The 22,885-nt window shown below is 47.2% G+C and overlaps 1 protein-coding gene and 2 pseudogenes across 1 annotated transcript; 1 reads left to right on the top strand and 2 right to left on the bottom strand.

The window, feature by feature from the left end:
• LOC104380307 (eukaryotic translation initiation factor 2D-like) overlaps window positions 1-22,885 on the bottom strand; it is a 777,252-nt pseudogene that overhangs the window by 221,292 nt on the left and 533,075 nt on the right.
• Window positions 2,815-5,756, top strand: LOC147526466 (forkhead box protein J1-like; annotated as a pseudogene).
• Window positions 14,099-21,128, bottom strand: LOC147526465 (fibrillin-1-like). The gene is made up of 6 exons (XM_086629173.1): window positions 21,113-21,128; window positions 17,747-17,875; window positions 16,087-16,120; window positions 15,873-15,958; window positions 14,881-15,112; window positions 14,099-14,189 (listed from the first exon to the last, which is right to left on the bottom strand). Exons 1-6 carry the CDS (start codon window positions 21,126-21,128, stop codon window positions 14,099-14,101), a joined length of 588 nt encoding a protein of 195 aa, XP_086485299.1.

The raw sequence follows: 22,885 nt of genomic DNA, 5'->3' as shown, positions 1-22,885 counted from the left end.
CCAGAACACTGCGAGCCCCAGGACTATTGTCCCATGCACCACGAGGACTTCAGGGAGGACCCGCGCAAGTTCTGCCTGAAGAGCCGCACCTGGGTGGGCGAGCACAGCAAGATAGAGCTCTGCAGCCACCTCAAGGACTTCTGATGGCTCCGGGGGACCCCTGCAGCGCCCCCATCCCCCCTCCCGAGGCTACCATCAGGCAACATCTCCCAGCCCAAAACCTGGCCGCCCTAGCCCTCCTCTGCTGGGTGCCCTGCATGGCATCGCTGACCTCGGCAGCAGGGTGGGGGGCGATGGTTGTGGGTTTACCCCCAAGGCTTTACGGTTTTGACCCCAAATGGTGGCTGGGGGCTGTAGCAAGGTGGGGGACAGGGTGGGAGAAGGGGAGGGTGTGCCTGGGACTGCTTCACTGCCAGGTTCAACCTTCTTCTGCGGTGGAGAGGTGGGAAGGGCAGAACTGTGGTGGGTGCCAGCTGCTACCCCCAGTTCTCCTCTCTCCTGCTGGGACTGGGGCTCAGGGGGTGTGGGGCAGCCCCCCAGGCCACTGCTCCAGCCCCTTCCCTTTGCCCCCTGGGCCAGGGGAGGTTGCGCCAGCCCTGGGAAAGCCACTGGCCTGCAGCACTTCCCCTGCTGAGCCCTGGGGAGCCATCTTGCTGGGCAGACCCTCTCTGGGGCTGCGAGCCCCCCCAGCACAGCTGCGAGCCCGGGGGGGCCAGCAGGGCTGCGAGCCCCCGGTGGGGCTTAATGGCAGAACTGCTGCAGCAAAGCACTTGAACCTCCTTTGCGGCTGGCAGGTGCTACAGGACCCCAGCCCTGGTCCTTCTCTGCTGGCAGGGGCAGAGAGGGGGCAGGTGCCTGGGGGTGGGCACCCTGTGGGTGCCCCTTGTTGTAATAGTCACCAACTGCCTGGGTTTATTGGGGGTTTTGTTGTCATTTGCCATTTGGTGGTGGTTGTTGTTGGGTCTTTTGCCCCCATCTTACAGTAGTTTCTTATCTTCCTCCAAGCCAGCTGTGGTTAACTTCAGGGGGCAGGAGGGGCTCCACCCCCACCCTGGACCCCCCACCCTGAGCAGGGGTTGGGCTGTGGCACCCATGGGTGTGCAGTGGTGTGGGGCTGAGCACTCGCCTTCAAACCAGCAGCCCTGTGAAAGCGCTGTGAGCTGGGCAGGGTGGGAAGTGGTTCCTGGGTGGGAGCTGCTGCTGTCGGGCTGTACCTGGTGTCTTGTTTGGTTTGTGTTTCTACGTTCCCGGTTAATAAGCACTTCAGGAGGGAGAACAAACCTGTGTCCCTGGTCTGTGACTGCGCAGCAAAGGGGGCTGTGTGGGGTGGGTGCCCTCTGATCTCCACCTGTGCCTGGGGTATCACTGAATCTGGCTGGGCTGAGGGCTGTGGGGGCTTGGGGAGAGGGAGAGCTGCTTTCAGGGGAGAGGATTGGGGTGATGGTGTCAGTGTGGGGCTGGGGGCTTCCCCGGTGGAGGGCGGTTGGGCGGGGGCAAATGGTGACCTGTTCAAGGCTGTCCCTGTGCAGCGGGATGGCAGCAGGATGGCCCCAGCTGGGACAGGGGCTGGCCTGGACCCTGAGCAGGCAGCACGGTGGGGAGGGGGACAGCTCTGCCCTACTCCTGCAGGGCCACCCCACAGCCGTGGTGGTGCTGGCAGCTCCTGAGGGGGACATGGGGCCCCTGGGGGTCACGGCTGGGACCCCCAGGGTCATACTCTGGGCAGGAGGAGGTACGGGGCTGGAGGGGTGCCCGGGGTGATCCTGCGCCCCCAGGCCCTGGGACAGTCCTGCTGGGCTGGATTTGGCCCCGGCTGTGGGGCCGGTGGGGTCCCCCAGCATCCCTGGTCCCAGCGCCCCGCCCGTCCCATCCCGTTCCCACGGGCCGAGTCTCAGCCCGACGCGGCCGGGGCGCTCCCGCTCCCCACGGGCCAATGGCAGGGCCGGGAGCTGCGGGCGGGGCGGAGCTTCGCCGTGGCTCGCGGGAAGCCGTTCGGAGCGGCCCCCGCGCTCCCGCCGCCCCGCGTCGTTCGAACGGGGCAACTGCCGGTCCGGCCGCCCAGCGCAGCCGGTGCGCGGCCCCTCGGCCCCGGCCCCCCCGGAGGGCGCTCTCCTGCCCCGGAGCCGCGAGCTCGCGGGGTCCCGGCCCCGCGGAGAAACCGGCCGCCGCATCCCAGCCCGGCAGGAGCTGCAGCCGGAAGCTCCCGGCTCGCTGGGAGGGACGGTGTGCGCGGGGGTGTCCGCGCCCCCCGCCCCGGGGGTGAGGGGTGCCGGGGGCAGGGGGGAGCAGGAAGAGCAGGAAAGCGAGGGCAGGGGGGAGCAGAACGGGGGGGAACTGGGCAGCGCTTCCGGCCAGGTGCTGGAGATGGGGAGACTTTGTGCTGCTCCCGGCGGATGGGAGAAACCTCCTGGCTCTGTGGGGCGGCAGGGCTCGGTTCGGGCTGGCCGAGGGTGGGTTTTTGGTGTTTCTTTCCATTTCGTTCTTCAGCGGAAGGTTTGCTGGGCAGCGCCAGCCCCCCGGGCTGTGGGTGCCAGCGGGACGTGGGGGTCGGAGGGAATTTCCCCGCGGTTCAGGGCTGCTAAGGCAGCCCAGGGGAGGGGTGGCAGCTCCGATGCGCAGCAGCCCGGGGATGGGGCTCGCCCGGTGGCCCCGGGAGCAGCCAGCCCCAGCCCCCCCGGGTGCCGGAGAGCGGCTGCGCCTCGGGGAGCCTCAGCCGTTGCTCTCCCTGTAGTTATTGCAGGATCTGCCCCGTGCCCTCCCTCCCCTTCCCGTGCACCCCGGGAACACAAGAGCCGCTGACGCGCCAAGGCATGGATGGCTAAGAGGTGGCTGAACTGGCGGCCGCCAAGCGACAGCGGCCGGAAGGTCTTGGCTGACCCGGACGAGAGCTTCCCCAGCCTCGGCTGGCTGCCGGACTTCTCCATCAAACACACCCTCATGGGCAAGCCCTCCTGCTGCCCTGGCGCCCCGGACCCCCAGCACTGGCAAGAGATGCCCAGCTTTGCTGCCCCATGCTCGACCCTGGCCACCGACCTGGCACGCATGGCTGTGCCGCTCGCTCCCTGCCAGCCCATCTCCACCTGCAGCTTGAGGCCAGCGCACCACGCCACCGCCACGCACCCTCAGCTCATCTGGGACGTGGACTACAAGAGCGACCCGTCCGTCAAGCCGCCCTACTCCTACGCCACCCTCATCCGCATGGCGATGGAAGCCAGGAAGAAGCCCCAGATCCCCCTCTCCGCCATCTACGAGTGGATCACCGACAACTTCTGCTACTTCCGACGTGCCGATCCCAGCTGGCAGGTAGGAGGTGTGGAGCCCTCTGGCCTTGTCCCCTCTCCCCTCAGGGCTGGGGAGGGCTTTCCACAGCTTCCATCCCTCCCACTGACGTGCAGAAACAAACTCCACAACTGGGAAAGTTGCAAAGTAGGTATGTTTATGGCAGCACTGGGTGCTCGGGGGATCGCTCCACCACAGACGTGCACACCCGCCGTAGCAGTTTTTCTTGTGTTTATACAAACACACTCATAACCCCCTCTCCAAAAGGGTAGTCTCTCCCAGGAAATAATTTCCATAGTCCCCGCCTCAGGATCCGCCTCAGGCTCCTCCTCGACACGCCTCCTGTTGGTCGTGGGCAGGGGTCTTCAGGATGAAGGCTGTAGGTCTTCCTCGCTGTGTATTTTTCACTTCTTCCCTAGAATTCCTGTTTTGGCTGAGCTTGCAGAGCCAAACAGGTTCCCAGCCTGGCTTGGCCTTGAGTGGACACCTGGTTGTCTCCTACTTGTTATTGTTTGAAGACAAATGTTAGTTCTTGTTAGTCCTTATCTCTCCTCTTTGTCTTTCCTTTCTCCCTGCGGGTCACAAGTTACAACCTTGCCAGCATTTATTTTGTCTCTCTTACTGGCCTTCTCTTTGGGTAGATAGTATTTCAAAGCAGGGATTAGTGTTTGATAACTTCTAACATTTCACAGAGCTATTTCACAGAGCTGTGTATTTCAGAGTCTTATGTAGTCTTATGCCTATTCTTATACCTATCCATAGAAATAACAGCTTATATAGTTTTATATGGTCTTATGCCTACTCCTATACCGATCCCCCTATCACCACGAGGCCAGGTCCTGCAGGGATGCCAGATCCCACGGGGAGGAGAGTGGCACCGGCAGGCGGTGGAGAAGGGCAGAAACAGGAAAGAGCTTGGGTATGCAGAAATGCCCCGTCCTCGAGGGCAGCGGAGGAAAGAACTCTGTCTTTTTTCTCTTGGCCTTTTTTCTCTCAGCCTTTTTTGTCTGTCTCTCGTAATTTCATTTTTTGTTCTTTCGTTTTTGGTTCCTTCATTTTTCCGTCTTTCTTTTTTCTTTCCTTTTTTTCTTTTTTTTTTTCCTCTTTTTTTTTTTTTTCTTTCTTCATTGGTCTTCTTTGGTCTTCCTTTTTCTTTTTTCTTTGTTCTTCTCCCTTTCTTGTTTCTTTTCTCCTTTTCTTTCTCAGGCTGTGTTCTCATTCTCTGCTGCGGGGTTGGAGATACTCCTGGGGCAGCTCAGTGCTTTGCACAGGAGCCAACACATCCAAGGACCTTCAGCCCACAGCAGGGGTTTGGCTGGGGGGGTGTGGGGTGTGTGTGCCTGTTTTTCAACAGCTCTAAGAATTCAAACCTTGCTTTACCTATTCAGCGCTATGCATTATGGATGAAGAAGCAGAAAGATAGCCAGGCAACATTAAAAATAACAACCCTCTGCCATATCCAATCTCTTAATGGGCAGTCCAACACTGGCTTCTTTACCCAGCAACTGACTTTCCTTTCTCATTATTCGCATCACTCCAGGCACATTCAGAGTTTCAGAACAGCTCCATGGGAGCACAAACTCCTCTTTTTCTTCCCCACCCCCAGCTCCCCAGGCAGGCAGGTGCTGCGCCAGCAGACAAGCGTTCAACCTTGGGGTTTTTTTCTCTTTTGGGTCTAGAACTCCATCTGGCACAACCTCTCCTTCAACAAGTGCTTCATCAAGGTGCCTCGGGAGAAGGGCGAGCCGGGGAGAGGCGGGTTTTGGAAGCTCGACCCCCAGCACGCCCACCGGCTCAAGAACAGTGCCTTCAAAAAGCAGAGGACACCCCCAGCGCAGATCCACCCGGCCTTACCCAAAACACCGCAGCAAGAGGCACGCTGCGTCGCCAGCCCGCCCACTTTGCCTTGCATCTCCGGGAACATCCTCAGCGTCAGCAGGGAGTTGCAGCAGCTGCTGAAAGGGTTTGAAGAAGGCACTGGCAACCTGAACTGGAATCCAGCAGATGCCAAAGCAGGGCAAAAGCGCAAGCAGCCCTCACCCCAGCGAACGGCCAAGGCCTCTCGGCTTTCCGACTCTGCCTTCCTGACCCAGGAAGAGCAGACCCAGCTGGGGTGACTCAAAGGGGACTTTGACTGGGAAGCCGTCTTCAACGCTGACTTGAACGGAGACACCTCCGCTTTTGGGGAGCTGGAGCTCACGACTCCAACGAGCCCCATATTGCACGACGTGGACTTGGCAGCACGCGGGCACATCGACTGTGCCCAGGGGCAGGAGCAGCTCCTCGCTGAAGCCAGCCAGAACAAACCGGACTTTGACGAGACCCTCATGGCCACTTCTTTCCTGCAGCATTCCTGGGACAAAGGAACCAACGATTACCTCTCCAACTCCGTCAACGTGTAGCAGTTGTGTGACCTCGACACCACCTCTTTGCCAGTGGACGTGAGCGACTGGAGCAGTCTGGCGTCCCTCTTGTAAGAGGCCAGTCGCTTTAGGAGGATGCTCCCCCCATGCTGCTGGGACTTACAAGAGACAAGATTTTCTACAGACAGAGACATCCCGAGTGTCTTTTACCGGCATCATCATAAGATTATTCACAGAAACACTGGGGGGAGAAAAAAACACTACAGGAACTGCTTGATAGATCTTTAAAGGACACATCCAAAGTCTGTAGTACATGAATTTCCTCAAAAGAAGAACTACACCACTACTTATTTTTTTTAATTTTAAAGGAAGAAATGTTAATTATCGTATTTTTTGTGTGTGTGGAAATGGTAACAACATATGTTCTGTCAGGACTAAAAGAGAGCACCTGCTAAACACCATCCGAGACATGAGACTGCTGGTGGCTCAGGACTGGATAGACTAAGTGCAATTTCCTTGAAAAAGATACCCAACCAAGGACACAAATGACTGGTAAATACCTTAGCTGATGAACTCGAGACTGGAAAGAAGCCATTTGCAGGACTCTGGAGTCCTGCGGACCACAGTGAAAGACTTTTGAACTTTTTTGGGAATGGCAGATTGGTGTTGTTTATGGATTTATAATTATGGACTTTTAGTTAAACCTCTATATGAACTACTGAAAAATGGTCAGACACAAATAACTTGGACTGGCGAGGCCAAAAGGGCGTTCCAAGAACTGAAACTGGAACTGATGAGGGCACCAGCTTTGGGTCTGCCTGATGTAACAAAACCTGTTCTCCTATGAGACAAGGGGTGGCTTTAGGAATTTTGGCTCAAAAACTGGGTCCTTATAATGAGCTGTGGCATACTGCTCCAAGCCATTGGATGGAGTAAGCAAAGGATGGCCAGGATGCCTTCGGGTAGTGGCTGCTGTTACTCTAACCATCCAAGAAGCACGAAAATTCACTCTGGGACAAAAGATAATCATGCACACTTCTCATGCTGTAACCTCTGTTTTAGAACAAAAAGGAGGACACTGGCTTTCCCCCCTGAGATTCCTAAAATATGACAAAACAAGATGATGTAGAGATTGTTGTATCTACTATCACCAATCTGCTTCCTTTCTAAGCGAAAAACAAGAACTGGAGACTGTTGTGCATGATTGCATGGAGACCATTGAGACTGTGTGTGCGAGCAGACCGGATCTTAAAGAGGAACCTTTAGAGGAAGCGGACCGTACCTGGTACACCGATGGGAGCCGTTTTGTAAGAAATGGAATTGGAATGGCCAGATATGCTGTAACCACCAAAGATGGAGTGGGAGAAGCAAAATCACTCCGTACGGGTACATCTGCATGAGCTGAAATAGTTGCCTTGGTAAGGGTGTTAGAGCTCGCCAAGGAATTGCGAGTAACCGTATGGACAGACTCAAAACACACCTTTGGTGTAGTTCACGCCCATGGAGCAATTGGGAAGGAACGAGGACTCCTTACCATTCAAGGCGAAGGTACGTATGTTCTTCTTTTAATAAGAAAACTGGGAATAATATGACTTCTAGAAGCTGTACAACTTCCATCGGCAGTAGCAATTACGCATTGCAGATGCAAGGTAACACTGACAAGGAAATGGGGAACAAATTAGCTGATCATGAGGCCGAGCGGGCTGCGGAACAAGGGGAGGTATTAACTTTGATTCCTGAGAAATCTTTGCCACTACGTGAGTCAGTTAAAGATGACGAAAAAGATCAGAAATTAATTAATGACTTAAAGGCAGAGATTAGCTCATCAGGATGGGCGATGTTAAAAGACAAGAGAATAACAATTCCCTTTAAGATATTACGGAAATTGATAAAACCAGAACATGACAAAACCCATTGGGGAACTGAAGGTTTGTAGGATTCCCTCACTAAACAGATAGTGACCAGGAACTTATTCCAAACTATGAAAAATGTAGTTGAAAGGTGTGAAATATGTTTAAAAAATAACTCAAAAGTAGAAAATTGTGTCAAATTTGGAAATACTGATAAGGGAAACATTCCAGGTCAAAACTGGCAAATAGATTTTTCAGAGCTCCCCAGAAAAGGGGGGTTTAGGTATTTGTTAGTCTGAACCGATACCTATTCTGGATGGCCTGAAGCCTTCCCGTGTAGAACAAAGCTTGAGAAGTAACAAAGGCTCTATTAAGAGAAATCGTTCCCAGATTTGGAGTACCAGACGTGATCTCCTCTGACAGAGGGTCACACTTCGTGTCACAAATAGTTCAGCAAGTCAGTAAATTTTCAGAGATTGACTGGAAATTACATGCAGCTTCCCGCCCGCAAGCTAGTGGACAGGTGGAAAAGATGAATCGTGATAAAAACACAGCTAAGCAAAACCTGCCAAGAAACCAACTTGAAATGGGATCAAGCCCTCCCGATTGCGTTAGTAAGACTTGGAGCTAAACCAAGAACTAAAGAGAAACTGAGTCCTTTTGAAATCTTACACAGGAGACCGTATCAAACCAGATATTTAGGGCAAGATCTCACTCAAGTGGGGGAAATTAGTTTGCAGCAATATCTAATACTATTGGGGAAACAATTGCAAGAAGTCAATAAACTAGTGCTGTCTGCACGAGCGTGGGGTCTAGATTCTCCACTACATCCTTTGAACCCAGGGGATTGGGTCTGTGTTAAAAATATTTCAGGTGATCCTCTGGAAGGAAAATGGAGCGGTCCTTTTCAAGTTCTGCTCACGGCTACACTGCGGTTAAACTTGAGAAACACGCTGCGTGGATCCAGTATTCAAGAATCAAGAAAGCACCTGGTGGACCATGGAAATCCCAGCTCACAGGACCAACATCTGTAAGACTGATCCAAAATTAATACTGCTGTGTTTTGGTTTAGGATGGGTAACTGCCTGCACTCCCTGCTGGCCCTTGAACAAAATAGACTAATTCGTTTCGGGTCTCCAGTGGAAGTGGAAAGAGCCAAAAGATACAAGTACATCCTACTTGTGATGTTTATACTTGCGCAGACATTTCGTTCCCTCCGAATTGTTCTTTGTGGAGACCCCCAAACAGGATAATTCCAAAGCACCATGGCAGGGATTAGATTTTGCATTGTGTACTAACTTGAGGAAATTTACTGTTGCATCGAATGGCCCTCTAAACATAGGGCTTTAAACTAGATGCGAAGGGGGTGGGGGGTATTATCAAGAATGATAAAGACATGCTGGAAGTACCTGAAGAACAGAAGAAGGGAATTCCAGCCGCTCCAGCCAGGAAGTCAGGTTCACCTGGGGCCCAACTTAAATGCCTTTATGCCAATGCGTGCAGCATGGGGAATAAGCAAGAGGAGTTAGAAGTGTGCGCGCGGCTGTTGGGATATGATCTTATTGGCATCACGGAGACGTGGTGGGATGAATCCTATGTCTGGAGGAATCTGCGGCTGATACCCGGGATAGTAAGAGCCTAACGAAGTGGTCAAAAACTCTGGGATCTGTCTGGGAGGAGTCTGAGGTGGATCCTGGAGCAGGGAGCTTCCCCTAAAGATGAAAAATCTTGTTTGGTATCTTCCCTGGAGGAGTCTGGGGCTGCTACACAGGACACCAAGAGTCTAAAGAAGAGGTCAAAACCTCTGGGATCTGCCTGGGAGGAGTCTCAGGTAGATACTGGAGCAGACAGCTTACACTAAAGATGAAAAATCTTGATTGGTAGCTTCGCTGGAGCAGTCTGGGGCTGCTACCCAGGATATAAAGAGCTTAAAGAAGTGGTCAAAACCACCGGGATCTGCCAGGGAGGAGTCTCAGGTGGATACTGGAGCAGGGAGCTTCCTGGAACGCTGACGAATTTTCTTGGGTAGCTTCCCTGGAGGAGTCTGGGGCTGCAACCCAGGATACCAAGAGTCTAAGGAAGAGGTCAGAAACTCTGGGATCTGCCTGTGAGGAGTCTCAGGTGGATCCTGGAGCAGACAGTTTCCCCTAAAAGTGAAAAATCTTATCAGGTAGCTTCCCTGCAGGAATACGTGGCTGATACCCAGGATACTAAGAGCCTAACGAAGTGGTCAAAAACTCTGGGATCTGTCTGGGAGGAGTCTGAGGTGGATCCTGGAGCAGAGAGCTTCCCCTAAAGATGAAAAATCTTGTTTGGTATCTTCCCTGGAGGAGTCTGGGACTGCTACACAGGACGCCAAGTGCCAAAAGAAGAGGTCAAAACCTCTGGGATCTGCCTGTGAGGAGTCTCAGGTGGATCCTGGAGCAGACAGCTTCCCCTAAAGCTGAAAAATGCTGTCAGGTAAGTTCCCTGGAGCAGTCTGGGGCTGCTCATCAGGATACCAAGAGCCTAAAGAAGTGTTCAAAAACTCTGGGATCTGCCTGAGAGGAGTCTCGGGTACATACTGGAACAGACAGCTTCACGTAAAGATGAAAAATCTTATCAGGTAGCTTCCCTGGAAGAGTCTGGGGCTGCTACCCAGGATACCAAGACTCTAAAGAAGAGGTCAAAAACTCTGGAATCTGCCTGGGAGGAGTCTCAGCTGGATACTGGAGCAGACAGCTTCCCTTAAAAGTGAAAAATCCTATCTGGTAGCCTACCTGGAGAAGTTTGGGGCTGATACCCAGGACACCAATAGTCTAAAGAAGAGGTCAAAAACTCTGGGATCAGCCTAGGAGCAGTCTCTGGGTGATACTGGAGCAGAGAGCTTCCCCTAAAGATGAAAAATCTTGATTGGTAGCTTCCCTGGAGGAGTCTGGGGCTACTACACAGGATACCAAGAGTCTAAAGAAGAAGACAAAAGCTCTGGAATCTGCCTTGTAGGAGACTCGGTAGGATCCTGGAGAGGACAGATCCCTCTAAAGCTGAAAACTGCTATCGAGTAGCTTCCCTGGAGAAATCTGGGGCTGCTACCCGGGATACAAAGCGTGTAAAGAAGTGGTCAAAAAAACTGGGATGTGCCTGGGAGGAGTCTCGGGTAGATACTGGATCAGACAGCTGAAAAATCTCTTTTGGTAGCTTCCCTGGAGCAGTCTGGGGCTGCTACCCAGGATATAAAGAGCTTAAAGAAGTGGTCAAAAACACTGGGATCTGCCAGGGAGGAGTCTCAGGTGGATACTGGAGCAGAGAGCTTCCCCTAAAGATGAAATATCTTGTTTGGTATCTTCCCTGGAGGAGTCTGGGGCTGCTACACAGGACACCAAGTGTCGAAAGAAGAGGTCAAAAGCTCTGGGATCTGCCTGTGAGGAGTCTCAGGTGGATCCTGGAGCAGACAGCATCCCCTAAAGCTGAAAAATGCTGTCAGGTAAGTTCCCTGGAGCAGTCTGGGGCTGCTACCCAGGATATAAAGAGCCTAAAGAAGTGGTCAAAACCACCGGGATCTGCCAGGGAGGAGTCTCAGGTGGATACTGGAGAAGGGAGCTTCCTGGAACGCTGACGAGGAGTCTGGGGCTGCAACCCAGGATACCAAGAGTCTAAGGAAGAGGTCAGAAACTCTGGGATCTGTCTGGGAGGAGTCTCGGGTGGATCCTGGAGCAGACAGCTTCCCCTAAAAGTGAAAAATCTTATCAGGTAGCTTCCCTGGAGGAATCTGTAGCTGATACCCGGGATAGTAAGAGCCTAACGAAGTGGTCAAAAACTCTGGGATCTGTCTGGGAGGAGTCTGAGGTGGATCCTGGAGCAGACAGCTTCCCCTAAAGATGAGAAATCTTGTTTGGTATCTTCCCTGGAGGAGTCTGGGGCTGCTACACAGGACATCAAGAGTCTAAAGAAGAGGTCAAAACCTCTGGGATCTGCCTGTGAGGAGTCTCAGGTAGATACTGGATCAGACAGCTTCCCCTAAAGCTGAAAAATCTCTTTTGGTAGCTTCCCTGGAGCAGTCTGGGGCTACTACCCAGGATATAAAGAGCTTAAAGAAGTGGTCAAAACCACCGGGATCTGCCAGGGAGGAGTCTCAGGTGGATACTGGAGCAGGGAGCTTCCTGGAACACTGACAAATTTTCTTGGGTAGCTTCCCTGGAGGAGTCTGGGGCTGCAACCCAGGATACCAAGAGTCTAAGGAAGAGGTCAGAAACTCTGGGATCTGCCTGGGAGGAGTCTCGGGTGGATCCTGGAGCAGACAGCTTCCCCTAAAAGTGAAAAATCTTATCAGGTAGCTTCCCTGGAGAAATCTGGGGCTTGTACCAGGGATACCAAGAGTCTAAAGAAGAGGTCAACAACTCGGGGATCTACTTGGGAGGAGTCTTGAGTGAATACTGGAGCAGACAACTTCCTAAAACCAGAAAAATCTTCTTTAGTAACTTCCCTGAAGGAGTCTGGGACTGGAAATGGGATATAAGCTTTTTAAAGCAGAGATCGAATGTCACTGGGAAATGCTTTGGAGAAGTCTGGGTCAGATCCTGGAGCAGCTCCTAGAGAGGTCAAAAACTCTGGGATCTGCCTGGGAGGATTCTCGATCAGATCCTTGAGCAAATGGCTTCCACTAGAGATGAAAAATCCTCTCGGGTAGCTTCCCTAAAGGAGTCTGAGGCTGCTACCCAGGATATAAAGAGCTTCAAGCAGTGGTCGAAAACACTGGGATCTGCCAGGGAGAAGCCAAAGATGGATACTGGAGCAGGGAGCTTCCTGAAAGCTGACAAATTTTCTTGGGTAGCTTCCCTGTAGGAGTCTGGGGCTGCAACCCAGGATATCAAGAGTCTAAGGAAGAGGTCAGAAACTCTGGGATCTGTCTAGGAGGAGTCTCGGGTGGATTCTGGAGCAGAGAGCTTCCCCTAAAGGTGAAATATCTTGTTTGGTATCTTCCCTGGAGGAGTCTGGGGCTGCCACAGAGGACACCAAGAGTCTAAAGAAGAGGCCAACAACTCTGGGATCTACCTGGGAGGAGTCTTGAGTGAATACTGGAGCAGACAACTTCCTAAAACACGTGGTGGTGAAAACATTGAAAATCTGTGGACTGGAGCAAGAATTGCAGTGTTTTAAATACACACCCCATAGATGTCATTAGTGATGAAATGATTATTTCTTTTTTCACATAGTTTTATGGATGTGAAACCTTTCACTTTTACTGCTCAGGTAGTTCTACTAGTAGAAACTGAAAAGGTTAATGCTGTTAAGAAAAGGTAGTAACAAGATATAACAGTTATGAACTAGATATGAAAGTAACTGTGCAAGAGACAAAATGCTTTTCAAAACCTCCAAGTATTTCTGTGGTGGGTTGACAGGAGTGACAGTGGAGAGGGAAAAGGGAGAGTTGTGGGAAATGTGAACGTGTGTGTGGAAACCAAACATTTAGATTTCAAGTGTCAACACTTAACACCGCTTCCTTTAGAGCAGCAATTATAGAATTACCGGCTTTTTTAGAAACTTTGCCAATACAAGAACTGACTTTGCTGGCATCATGCAAAGCAGTATGTACTAAGGCTGCAGCTTCTGGATTGTTTGATGTCCTTACCCTTTTACAAAGGAGACTTGTCTCCCTGTTCTTTCAGGGTAACTCGCGCAGCTAGGACACCTTACCATTTCAGTTGAGGGTTTGCGTTTTGCCTGTTGGCACTACACAGTTCTTGTACTACTGAAGAAAAATCTGTGTGTGTCCCCACCTCTAAATGGAATCAGTTTCCCATTACTGCAGATTTCAAGACCAGTGCCAAAGCTACAAGGCAACACCCTATCATACAGATAAGGCAGATAACAGATACACAGGGATGCTCTTCTAACTTTTGGAAAAAAGCATCAAAAGATGTAAATTAGTAGGGCTGTCCTTTTATGAGTATGGCTGTCCTTTTATGAGTATCCCATAACTTATTTTTATAAGCCTACAAAATGCAGCAAGAAAAAAATTAAGTCTAAAGTGTAGTTCTCCAATACACTCAGCAATTCTGCAAATATTGGACTGAAGTGCATCAGCTACGTCATGGATTTTAGTTCCTCACGACTGTGAGCAATCACGGAGCAGACATGTAGACTGAATGCTCTGCAAGAAGATGTATTTAGCTGTCCCAGACCATAAAATGGTGTCCAGTCTCCTCCTGACAGCAAAACAGATGCAGACACTACCAGTTTCCTAGCTCCCTGTAATTACAGGAAAAGTATTTCCCTGATATATTTTGAGGAACAGGACCACATCTCGCACTACGAAGGATTCTTTAAAAGATTTAAAAACTTCGCCCGTTCATAATTGTTGCTGTCTTTCTGATTGTCACATTGTTCTTGCCGATAGCACCCAAGTGTGAAAACCCCTGAGGCAGGGGAAAAAAGATTTTTGCCATTGAATGTGGCCTCTTAAAATATTCCCTCCGTTTACTGATAGTGTTGAATACGGTATCCCTGAAAATACCTCGAAGTACATTACAGTGCTTATTTATCCTGGTACGTACAGTGTCATTAGCACTTCTCTTCTTCCTGTTGTCTTGTTTGGAACAGCCATTGATTTTGCACTCGTAACATGCTTCAGGTGACAAAGCATTCTCTCTCTTCTTCAGCATCTCCATCCAGGGGCAGGTACTGGCCTTTGTTCAACCCCGTCCCTGAGACACAGTGGCTGCTGAATAAAAACATCTGGTTTAGTTACTTCTTGCAGTTTTATGAACTGTACTGTTAAAAGGAAAGTGAGTGCACGTAATCTGTACCACAGTGTCTGTATCCCCTTCCTTTCCCTTTCCTCAGCAGGAGGCCGTCGGTGCATTCATTTTCGTCACACTAGTGTGGGATACTGAATGAAATACAACCACTGGCTGAAGGCCTGTAGGCTTTTCTCATTTTCATTTTCAAGTTTTACCAAGAAACAGGACAAACCAGTCTGCCCTGAACTTTGGAACGGAAGAATTTAGCCATTGCTCTGTACCAGAACAATGTTAATTTGTGTTTAATGTTCTGGCTTGATCACGGTGGCTTAAAACCCTTAATTATCTCAGTACAGACAGCACCCATCCTTATGCAGTAACGGTCCTCACTGAGCAAGGTGGTGAAGGAATTCGCGTGCTGATACTGGGGGAGAAAGTAGAACTAATTGTTTAATGCTGCTTATATACTAGATTTAAAGTGAGTGTCATGCTGCATGTACAGACCTGTCTTTTTTCTAGCTTATGGATATTGTGCGCAAAGGGAGTAGAAAGGACGACCTGGAAGGCTGTCCCTCATTTACACCTTTGCTCTTCAGTCTGGCTAGAGTCCAGCCTTTTTACAGCCTTCTGAATATGCCGTGGAATGACTGACTGCGTGGTGATACTCACCCTTGTCCAACTCTGTAATAGCCAGGTGGACAGCCACAAAGGTAACCACCTTCAGTGTTGGGACAACCGTAATTGCAGGGGTTCTTGGAAGAAGAACACTCATTCACATCATGGCATGCACTGGAGAATTGGTCAGATGAAAATCCAGATGGGCAGGCACACTCGTAACTTCCAAGTGCGTTGTAGCAAGAAGCAGAACCACACACGTGAGGGCTGGAGCATTCATTTTCATCTAGTAAGCAAACAAAAGTATATTGGTATCTTCTAATCTGATAGACATCAGCCAAGCATGACGTAGCTAACAAATCAGCGTATCTGTAAGTCTCAGGGCTCTGCTACATCCTTGACCTCATTATCCCATAGAGACTTGGTTTCTGATGAAAAATCCCATTGGCAAAGGTCCCAAACACACATCACTGGGCTGTAAAGGTACTTTAGGATACTGTTTCTGTTAACCTTATTTTGACTTAATGCTCCCCCTTCCTTCAAAGTATGTCTCCTGTTTTGCTTAGGGTTCCTCTTTCCCCTGGCAGGGTGCACTCCTACCATATAAGGTCCACAGCGGAGAAATGAGCTGGGAACTCCAGTCATACTCCAACCATGACAGTGTTCCTGGGCATCTAGCAATGGGGCAAACTTAGTACATGCTTGTAGTGGAAACCTGCAGGCTCTGGGAGAGGAAAGAATCTGAACAGCCAACCACAATGAAAGAGAAAAGGAAGTATCGTCTTCACCTACTTGTTGAATAAGATACAGAGAAAATGACTTCTCCAGTCAGTACGAGTGATTGGGTTTGAGGTTGTTTTCTTGTTACCTTATGTCACTGATTTATGTTCAGAGTAATAAGTGTATGGAAGGAGGCGCAGAGAGGAAAAAAAGATTTGTGTCTGCATACCCTTTGTCCTGCCCGTTCTTGTCCTGGCCTGGCACTTGTCACTATAAACACTGTGACACCTCTGTTGTTTAAATGGATTCTCTACTGTCCGCCTTACCAACACATTGATTCCACTGGTAGTGCTGAATATATCCTTGTGGGCATTCACATCTGTATCCACCCAGGATGTTTTGACAGCCATGCCAAGGCCAGGTTGGATGAGGCTTTGGGCAACCTGGTGTAGCGGAGGGTTTCCCTGCCCATGGTAGGGGGGTTGGAACTAGATGATCTTTAAGGTCCCTTCCAACCCTAGCCATTCTATGATTCTATGCTGGCACCTGCGGTTTCCATCACATTCATCCAAGTCTTTGCAATTGGGAGAGAAGTAGAACATGAAAGAACAGACGATTACACGTGTTGCCAAACACGTTACTCATTTTGATCATAATCATTGAAACACCAGTATTTCTGACAGAGGAATACTGCTGCAAGATGGAAGCACCTTTCGGGCTGGACTTTTGGAAAGACTGAAAGTCAATTAAGGTAGTGTTCTATCTATCAATAATCCAGTTGGAGCTTTTGAGCCTTTACATTGCTGAGATTTGGAGTAAGAAACACTAGTCCTGGCAATCCCACATGATGTTGCTTTGATGTAATGTTTAGAATCTGAATGTTTTCTTAATTTGGTTTTCAAACCTATGTAGGACTAAGCTTTCAGTTTCCTAGAGCATATTGAAGTGTTTCAATATGAGGAATAAATACAAAATTTGGATGTAAGTGCTCACTTTTGCAATTAAAAAGAAAAAGCCATCTAAAAAGTCTCTGAGGTGTGTGTAAATTAACGAGAAAACCACAAAGAAAAAAACAAAATGTAAAATCTCAGTCATCTGAAATAGTGTCTGCTACAAGAAGTGGATTGCAGGCAGCCTAATGTGTCAGGTACAGCACACAGTAGCTTTTTATTTTCTAGTAGAAAATAAAAATCATGCACAGTGTCACAGATTCTACTGCTACAGTAGTGTTACAGTTTACTTGTTCACAGATTGAAACAAATTTAAAGGAACTGTGACATCCCAAAGCCTGAGGTACAGAACACCATCGTGCCAGGAACGGAAAGCTGTCGTTTTATCAGTCATGACATACAGAGCAGTTCTGATGTGCTAGGTGCGTACGTATCTCGTGAATGCTTTGATATGTACACTTGAGTGTTTTGTTTCATAGGTGGTGTGTAAAGTACACAATAAGGATGCATCTCATTTTTGAGAACACAATAATCTGACAGAAGAGAATGCTTTCTAAAACTTCTGGCTGTGTATATTCTGCACTGTTGCTCTAGAAACAGGCTCCGGATATCCATTCCTGTTTTAAATGCTGTATCAAGACAGCTGACATTTTGAGATGCCATAAATTTGTGCACGTATACCTCTGCATTTCTAATGCTCAGCAGCCAGATGGCTGCAGTACTGCCTTTTAAATTCTTCTTTGCCCAATATCTGAGGCCCACTGAATAATCTGGAGTTCTTAAATAGAGATTTCCTGACTGGAGCTCCCTTTTGGGCCAACCGAGAGAGATGAAGCTCAACAGTATAATTTGTATTTGTAAAAATAGTAGAGAGATTCTGTTTAGACTGTATAATTTGTATTTGTGAAAATTGTAGAGAGATTCTCTTTAGACTGCATGAAAATGAAAAAGAAGAAACAACCAGACTTTTAGATGCATATACCTACGTCCAGTCGAAATGGCAGCCTGGAAACTGTTGTCAAGCGTTCAGCTAAAAAGTAACTTTTTTCTCTAATTTATGTGACAATTACTTAGGCGGTATATTCTTACATACAATTATGCTTAACATTATGCAAATACATTCCTATTTCTTTTCGGTATTTACTTTTACTATGGCTGCTGCTCTGTTTTATCTGTCTTTGACATCATAGGATTCACTAGACACAGAAGTAAGGACTTGCACCATAACAAATTTGACCTCCTCTAGTTACCTTCACAGTTTAACCCAGTTGAATCCAGAGAAAATCCCCTTTGACATTCACAGGTAAAACTTCCAGGAGTGTTCTGGCAAATTCCTTTTGATCCACAAAGCGATGGCTGAGAACCACATTCATTGTTATCTTAAAAATGCAGAGGAAAGAGAAGGTGCTTGATACACCTTCTGGCACCATTTTAGACATGTTCAGATAACATTTCTTAAAAGACTGAAATGCACAGAGGTTTATGTTGAAAACGTAGCTTTTCAAATTTAAACATCAGATAAGCTGACGACTCACGCAGAGCTATGAGAAATTAATAAATTGCAAGTGCGAGTTGTAATTCAGTTGAGCGCAAAAGACCAGGTATGTAATTTGCTGAGGGTGGAAAAATGCTGCACTTCCGTATTAGCTGAACTACAACAGTTTCAGTGGGCAAGATTCATACACGTGCTTAAAGTCTAAAAACATCTGCATCTATTACAAAAGAAAATGCAATCTGGTTTTGTTTAACTACATTTTAAATCAGATCTTAATACTTCACCCTTTTGTCTCCATGCAGTTATACTTAGAATATAATAACATGTATTATATATGTACAACTGTTGTTCTTATAGAAAAACTGATGCAAGAAAACAAATGTTTTTCTTACCAATACAAGCTGCGTGATGTTGCGTAAAACCGGGTGGACATTTGCATGTGAAGCCTCCAAGGGCGTTGACACAGAGAAACTGTGTCTTTTGGTTTGACATTCATCAAGATCTGAAAGTAAGAGATGTTGTTGTCTTGAGAAAAGTCAACAAAACAGAGCGATATTTAGTCTAACTTGGTCAAAATAACACCCTTCAAAACTATTTCCTTTTATGTCAAGATGCAACAAAACTAACAGTTACTGTGTATAACTTTCTTTACCTTTACATGTCTTTCCATCTTCTTGAAGGATGTAGCCCCGAGGACGTGAGCACTGGTAGCTCCCTTCTGAGTTCTTGCAGACAAAATTGCATGGCTTAGGAGACTGGGAGCACTCATCAAGATCTAAAGAGAGAAACTGTTAAGTATCTCTTGTACCGATTTCTCTCTCTGTCTTTGAAGGGTGTTTTCTAAACAGCACTATATTTAAGAGATAAAGGTCTGTAGAAAAAGTCCCCAATTCACATTTGTTCAGAGTTCCTATTTCTTTCTCTATGGATGTGTTGCTGTGGAGTTTCGATGGTGTTGCCTCTAGAGTAACAAAGAGTGTCTTGAAAGAGTAACATACTAGAGTAGGAGTGGCATTTATATTTCACCTAAGGACCAAGCATTTATTTTTGGGCATACTATGGTATACCTCCATGTGTCAACCAACAGGAAAGTGGGAAGATGTAGACCACGAAGTAATGATCTGGTTTGTCAATCAAAAAGTTTATACAACTGCAACCGAAACGCTTCTACTTTAGAAATACAAAAACAGAAGCGTCTATTAGGAAAAGAAAGAGATAAAAGAGAGAAAGGGAAAAAACTGCTTTGATACAAAGGTTTACAGAGGTTGATACGTCATCATGTATCAATTAAAAAAACAACTGAGGATTAAGAGGCTGAATCTTACCAACACAAGATGTGCTGCTTATGTCAGTGGTACAGCCAACTTTGCAAAAGCTTCGGAAGGAGCCCACGGTGTTACTGCACTGTCCATTTCTACACAGGTTTGGCATGACCTTACATTCATCGATGTCTGTACAGAAAATATTACATATGTCACCTTTCAGTTTTAAATTTGAATTTTATCTTCTCTTCTGTTTTTGCAGTTCCTCATCATCATGCTTCTGATAGGAACTTTATCCTTTCTTTCTCTTCAAAAATGGATCTGAGCTCCAAGTCAAACATCCTTCAAACTTTCATTATTGTTTTCTCTATCAAAACCTTCCTGCTATTTCACTGGGTGATCCGGTTCCAGTTCTGCTCGCTCAGAATACAAAACTCATAGAAGTGAATTTTCTTACGAGCAGTTAGACAACGTCAAAAAATTTTCACCACAATTTAAAAACATCTGTTAGCTCCTGCCTCCTGTGTGGCAATAGTGACTGCAGAGCATTCAGTGAGACTGTTAGAACAACTCTTGTTGCCTTTGCCATGTATGCAACTACTCAGCATGTGAGAGCGTTGGAATCATTTCTAGCTCTTGGTTACTGGTTGGTACCTCCTGTTTTAGATCCCAACCCTGAAAATTCTGCACAGCTGTGAGTATTCTGGTTGCAGCTACTGTTCAAAAGTGTTTTTAATTTCTAATCTCTCAGCAGCATTCGAAAAATCAAACCCGGTTGTTTCGCAGGAAATTCTTCGAAGGAACGTCAAAGAGAATTCTACGTTTTCTTAAATGTGTGGGCATATTCTTTTCCCTTTTCTGCCTCTTTTCATCGCTGCAAATACCTGTTCCATCTGTAGTATAGCCTGGTCCATGTGGGCAGAGTTTCTCATGCTGAGTGGTTCCAGGGAGCGGACAGAGCTCACACTGGTTACCCCAGCCCCGGCCTCCATCACAGCAGCACTCAGATTTAGTGACCTCCATCACAGCCGCACTCAGATTTAGTGACAAGATTCCGGCTGCTTGAAGCCATCTGACACATGGTCTGCAAAACTTCAGCCAAGCAAAACCCTTGGCAATTATCTGTAAGGAAGAACTGGAGAGACTGAGAAGGAGCAGGAGATAAACGTGATCCATCGAGCATGGGATATATTATTCTGGCTCTCTGTCAACGCATGCAAGCACCAGAAGATTATTAGCAACCAGTCTGTGAAGTATTCTGACTTAGCCTTTCCGATTTGTTGTGTCTTCTGATAATCCGTTGGCATTCCAAGTGGATTCCAGGCATCCCTAACCTTCAGTACCTGCATGAGTTGGATACCACTTTTACTTCTAGGAAAGCTGTGCCCTGGGGCATACCTGGTGAGCTTGACTGAGAGTAAAACAGGCTTCGGGCCAAACCGAGCTTCCACGTAAGCTGCCTGTGCTCGGCTTGCATTTGAACGGTTTACTTGGAGTGGAGGTGGAAGTTTGTTTTACTGGCCAAAGGAGCATGTCTGATCCTCTGTAATTATCCTGATGTGGTTTAAATGACAAAATCCTTAGCACTTAAAAGTACCTATGCACCTCAGTACTTTTTCAGAGGCGGTCCTGGTTTCTGTTTGAGGAAAAAAAAAAAAAAAGATTTTTATGGCCTTACTGATGATCTGTCCCTTTCTAATTCTATTTTCCTTACTTTTTAAACCTTTTGGTTAATACGTGTTAATCATGAAAGAAGACCAAAACTTCAGGTATTAAGTTCCTTTGAACAGGCAGCTGAGGAGAGCAGAGATCCCAGCTTTCAGTGCTAATAGCAATGCTAAATTTTGCAGAGATGGTACCTTCCAAATAGGCCATGTCACCTGTCTTACCTGTTAGTTAAAATGGAGACATTGTCAACTATGCTCTGACAGACGCTTATGTTTTTAAGTGAAAGATTGTATTTATTTCCTCTTCAAGCTGAAAGTTAAAATCCCTCAGATCGCTCAGACAGAGTGTTTGTATCAACACCCAGCTGACCTTCTCTTTTGCATTATGAGGAGCAGAATCTGCTTACTTAAAGTGCCCAGTAACTTCCTGTTTACATCAAACAAGCTGTCCTCACGAAAGTGTCAGTTGTGTGAGACAGCATGTTTGCTGTAGTGATTTGCAACACTCAGCAGATTTCTGTTCTCCTAGATAGGTATATTGTGCAGGTCTTTCTGCACACTATGATTTGAAGAACATAGAATGCTTTGTCCCCAGTCTGAGATGTGGAATAACTTTCAGTGTGAACGGAATATAAAGGTTTGCACAATGTATTTAAAATAATGTAATTCAAGACTTAATGTTTGTGCTTTAATTCTGAAGAAATGCTTTGTTTCTGCCAGACTCATCTTTCATTGTAATATCTGACCCAGGAAGCCCTAAAGGAAAAGCAGCACTGAGCAAACTAACCCAAAGCGTAATTTTCAGAAAATAATAAGAAAATTGTACATTAAATACTAGAAAGCAACAAGGAGCTCCAAGCAGGGTATTTCCTTGGCATTAATGACTGGCTGGGGTTAACAGTCTGCGGCATCCTCTGCCCATCTGGTCTTAATCCTTAGGAAATACCCTGCACTTCCAATGTTATTGCTCTGCCATGAAGTCAGCACGCTACTGATGACAATTTACAGGGAGCTGGTTTTATTCTACTTACAAAAGATATTATACAAGTGGTTTTGATACAAGAAGACTAATAAATACACAGTTTCAGTATTGTAAAACACCCTGAAGTATCTGCACTTGAACACCGATCATGAAAAAGTAAGGCTTTTCAGTTCTATTCAATTTCTAAAACCAGACAATAAATTTTATAGTGCAAACAACATGTTTGAACACACCGAAAAGAAAATATAGGTTGACGAATATAAAACCCTTCATCAGCATTTAATGTGAAGGTCTGCCTCAAAACTTTTTAATATATCTTGCAATTTTTTGAATTGAAGGTACAGAAAATGCAGATACCTAGTTGCAGTACTGTGGTGCTTAAGATCCTATTCTGAATATGCAAACACTTTTTTTGCTCTGCATCCCAGTTTTGGATCTACCTGAGCTAACTAAATTCTGCTTCTTCTTTAAAAATACCTCTTTTTGTCTGGATGGTGTTGCTCAGTACCATATTTATGTCCTGTGGAATTTAGACACTTCTATGTGAGGCCCCTGACTGGTAGACTCAGCTGACATTCTCTAGATGCTCTTTATTCCTGTCATTATTTACTATCGTATCACTGGTGAATTAATAAGGATCATTATTTAATTTCTGTAGATATGAGAGTTGTTACATACCCAGAAGCCTAATTTACGCTCTGCATCTTTTATATTTTAAGGTAAGATGAAATGTGTACCAAAGGGGCACTTACCAAGACACCCAATGCCTGAGGGACTTGACAGGAATCCTTCACTACATTCCCATCTGTAGCTCCCAATAACGTTCATGCAACAACCGTTTTCACAGATACCTGGCTTGGTGCGGCATTCATTTTCATCTTTACAAAAGTATAATAAAAATAATCAAGCAAATTGTGACAAGAAAATATATCAGACTCATAGAATGCATTAATTATTCAGTGTAATATTTGCAAAATTGGAAA

This window comes from Tauraco erythrolophus, chromosome Z, assembly GCF_009769465.1.
Source record: "Tauraco erythrolophus isolate bTauEry1 chromosome Z, bTauEry1.pri, whole genome shotgun sequence".
NCBI lineage: Eukaryota > Metazoa > Chordata > Aves > Musophagiformes > Musophagidae > Tauraco > Tauraco erythrolophus.
This window is presented reverse-complemented; position numbering and strand designations above follow the sequence as displayed.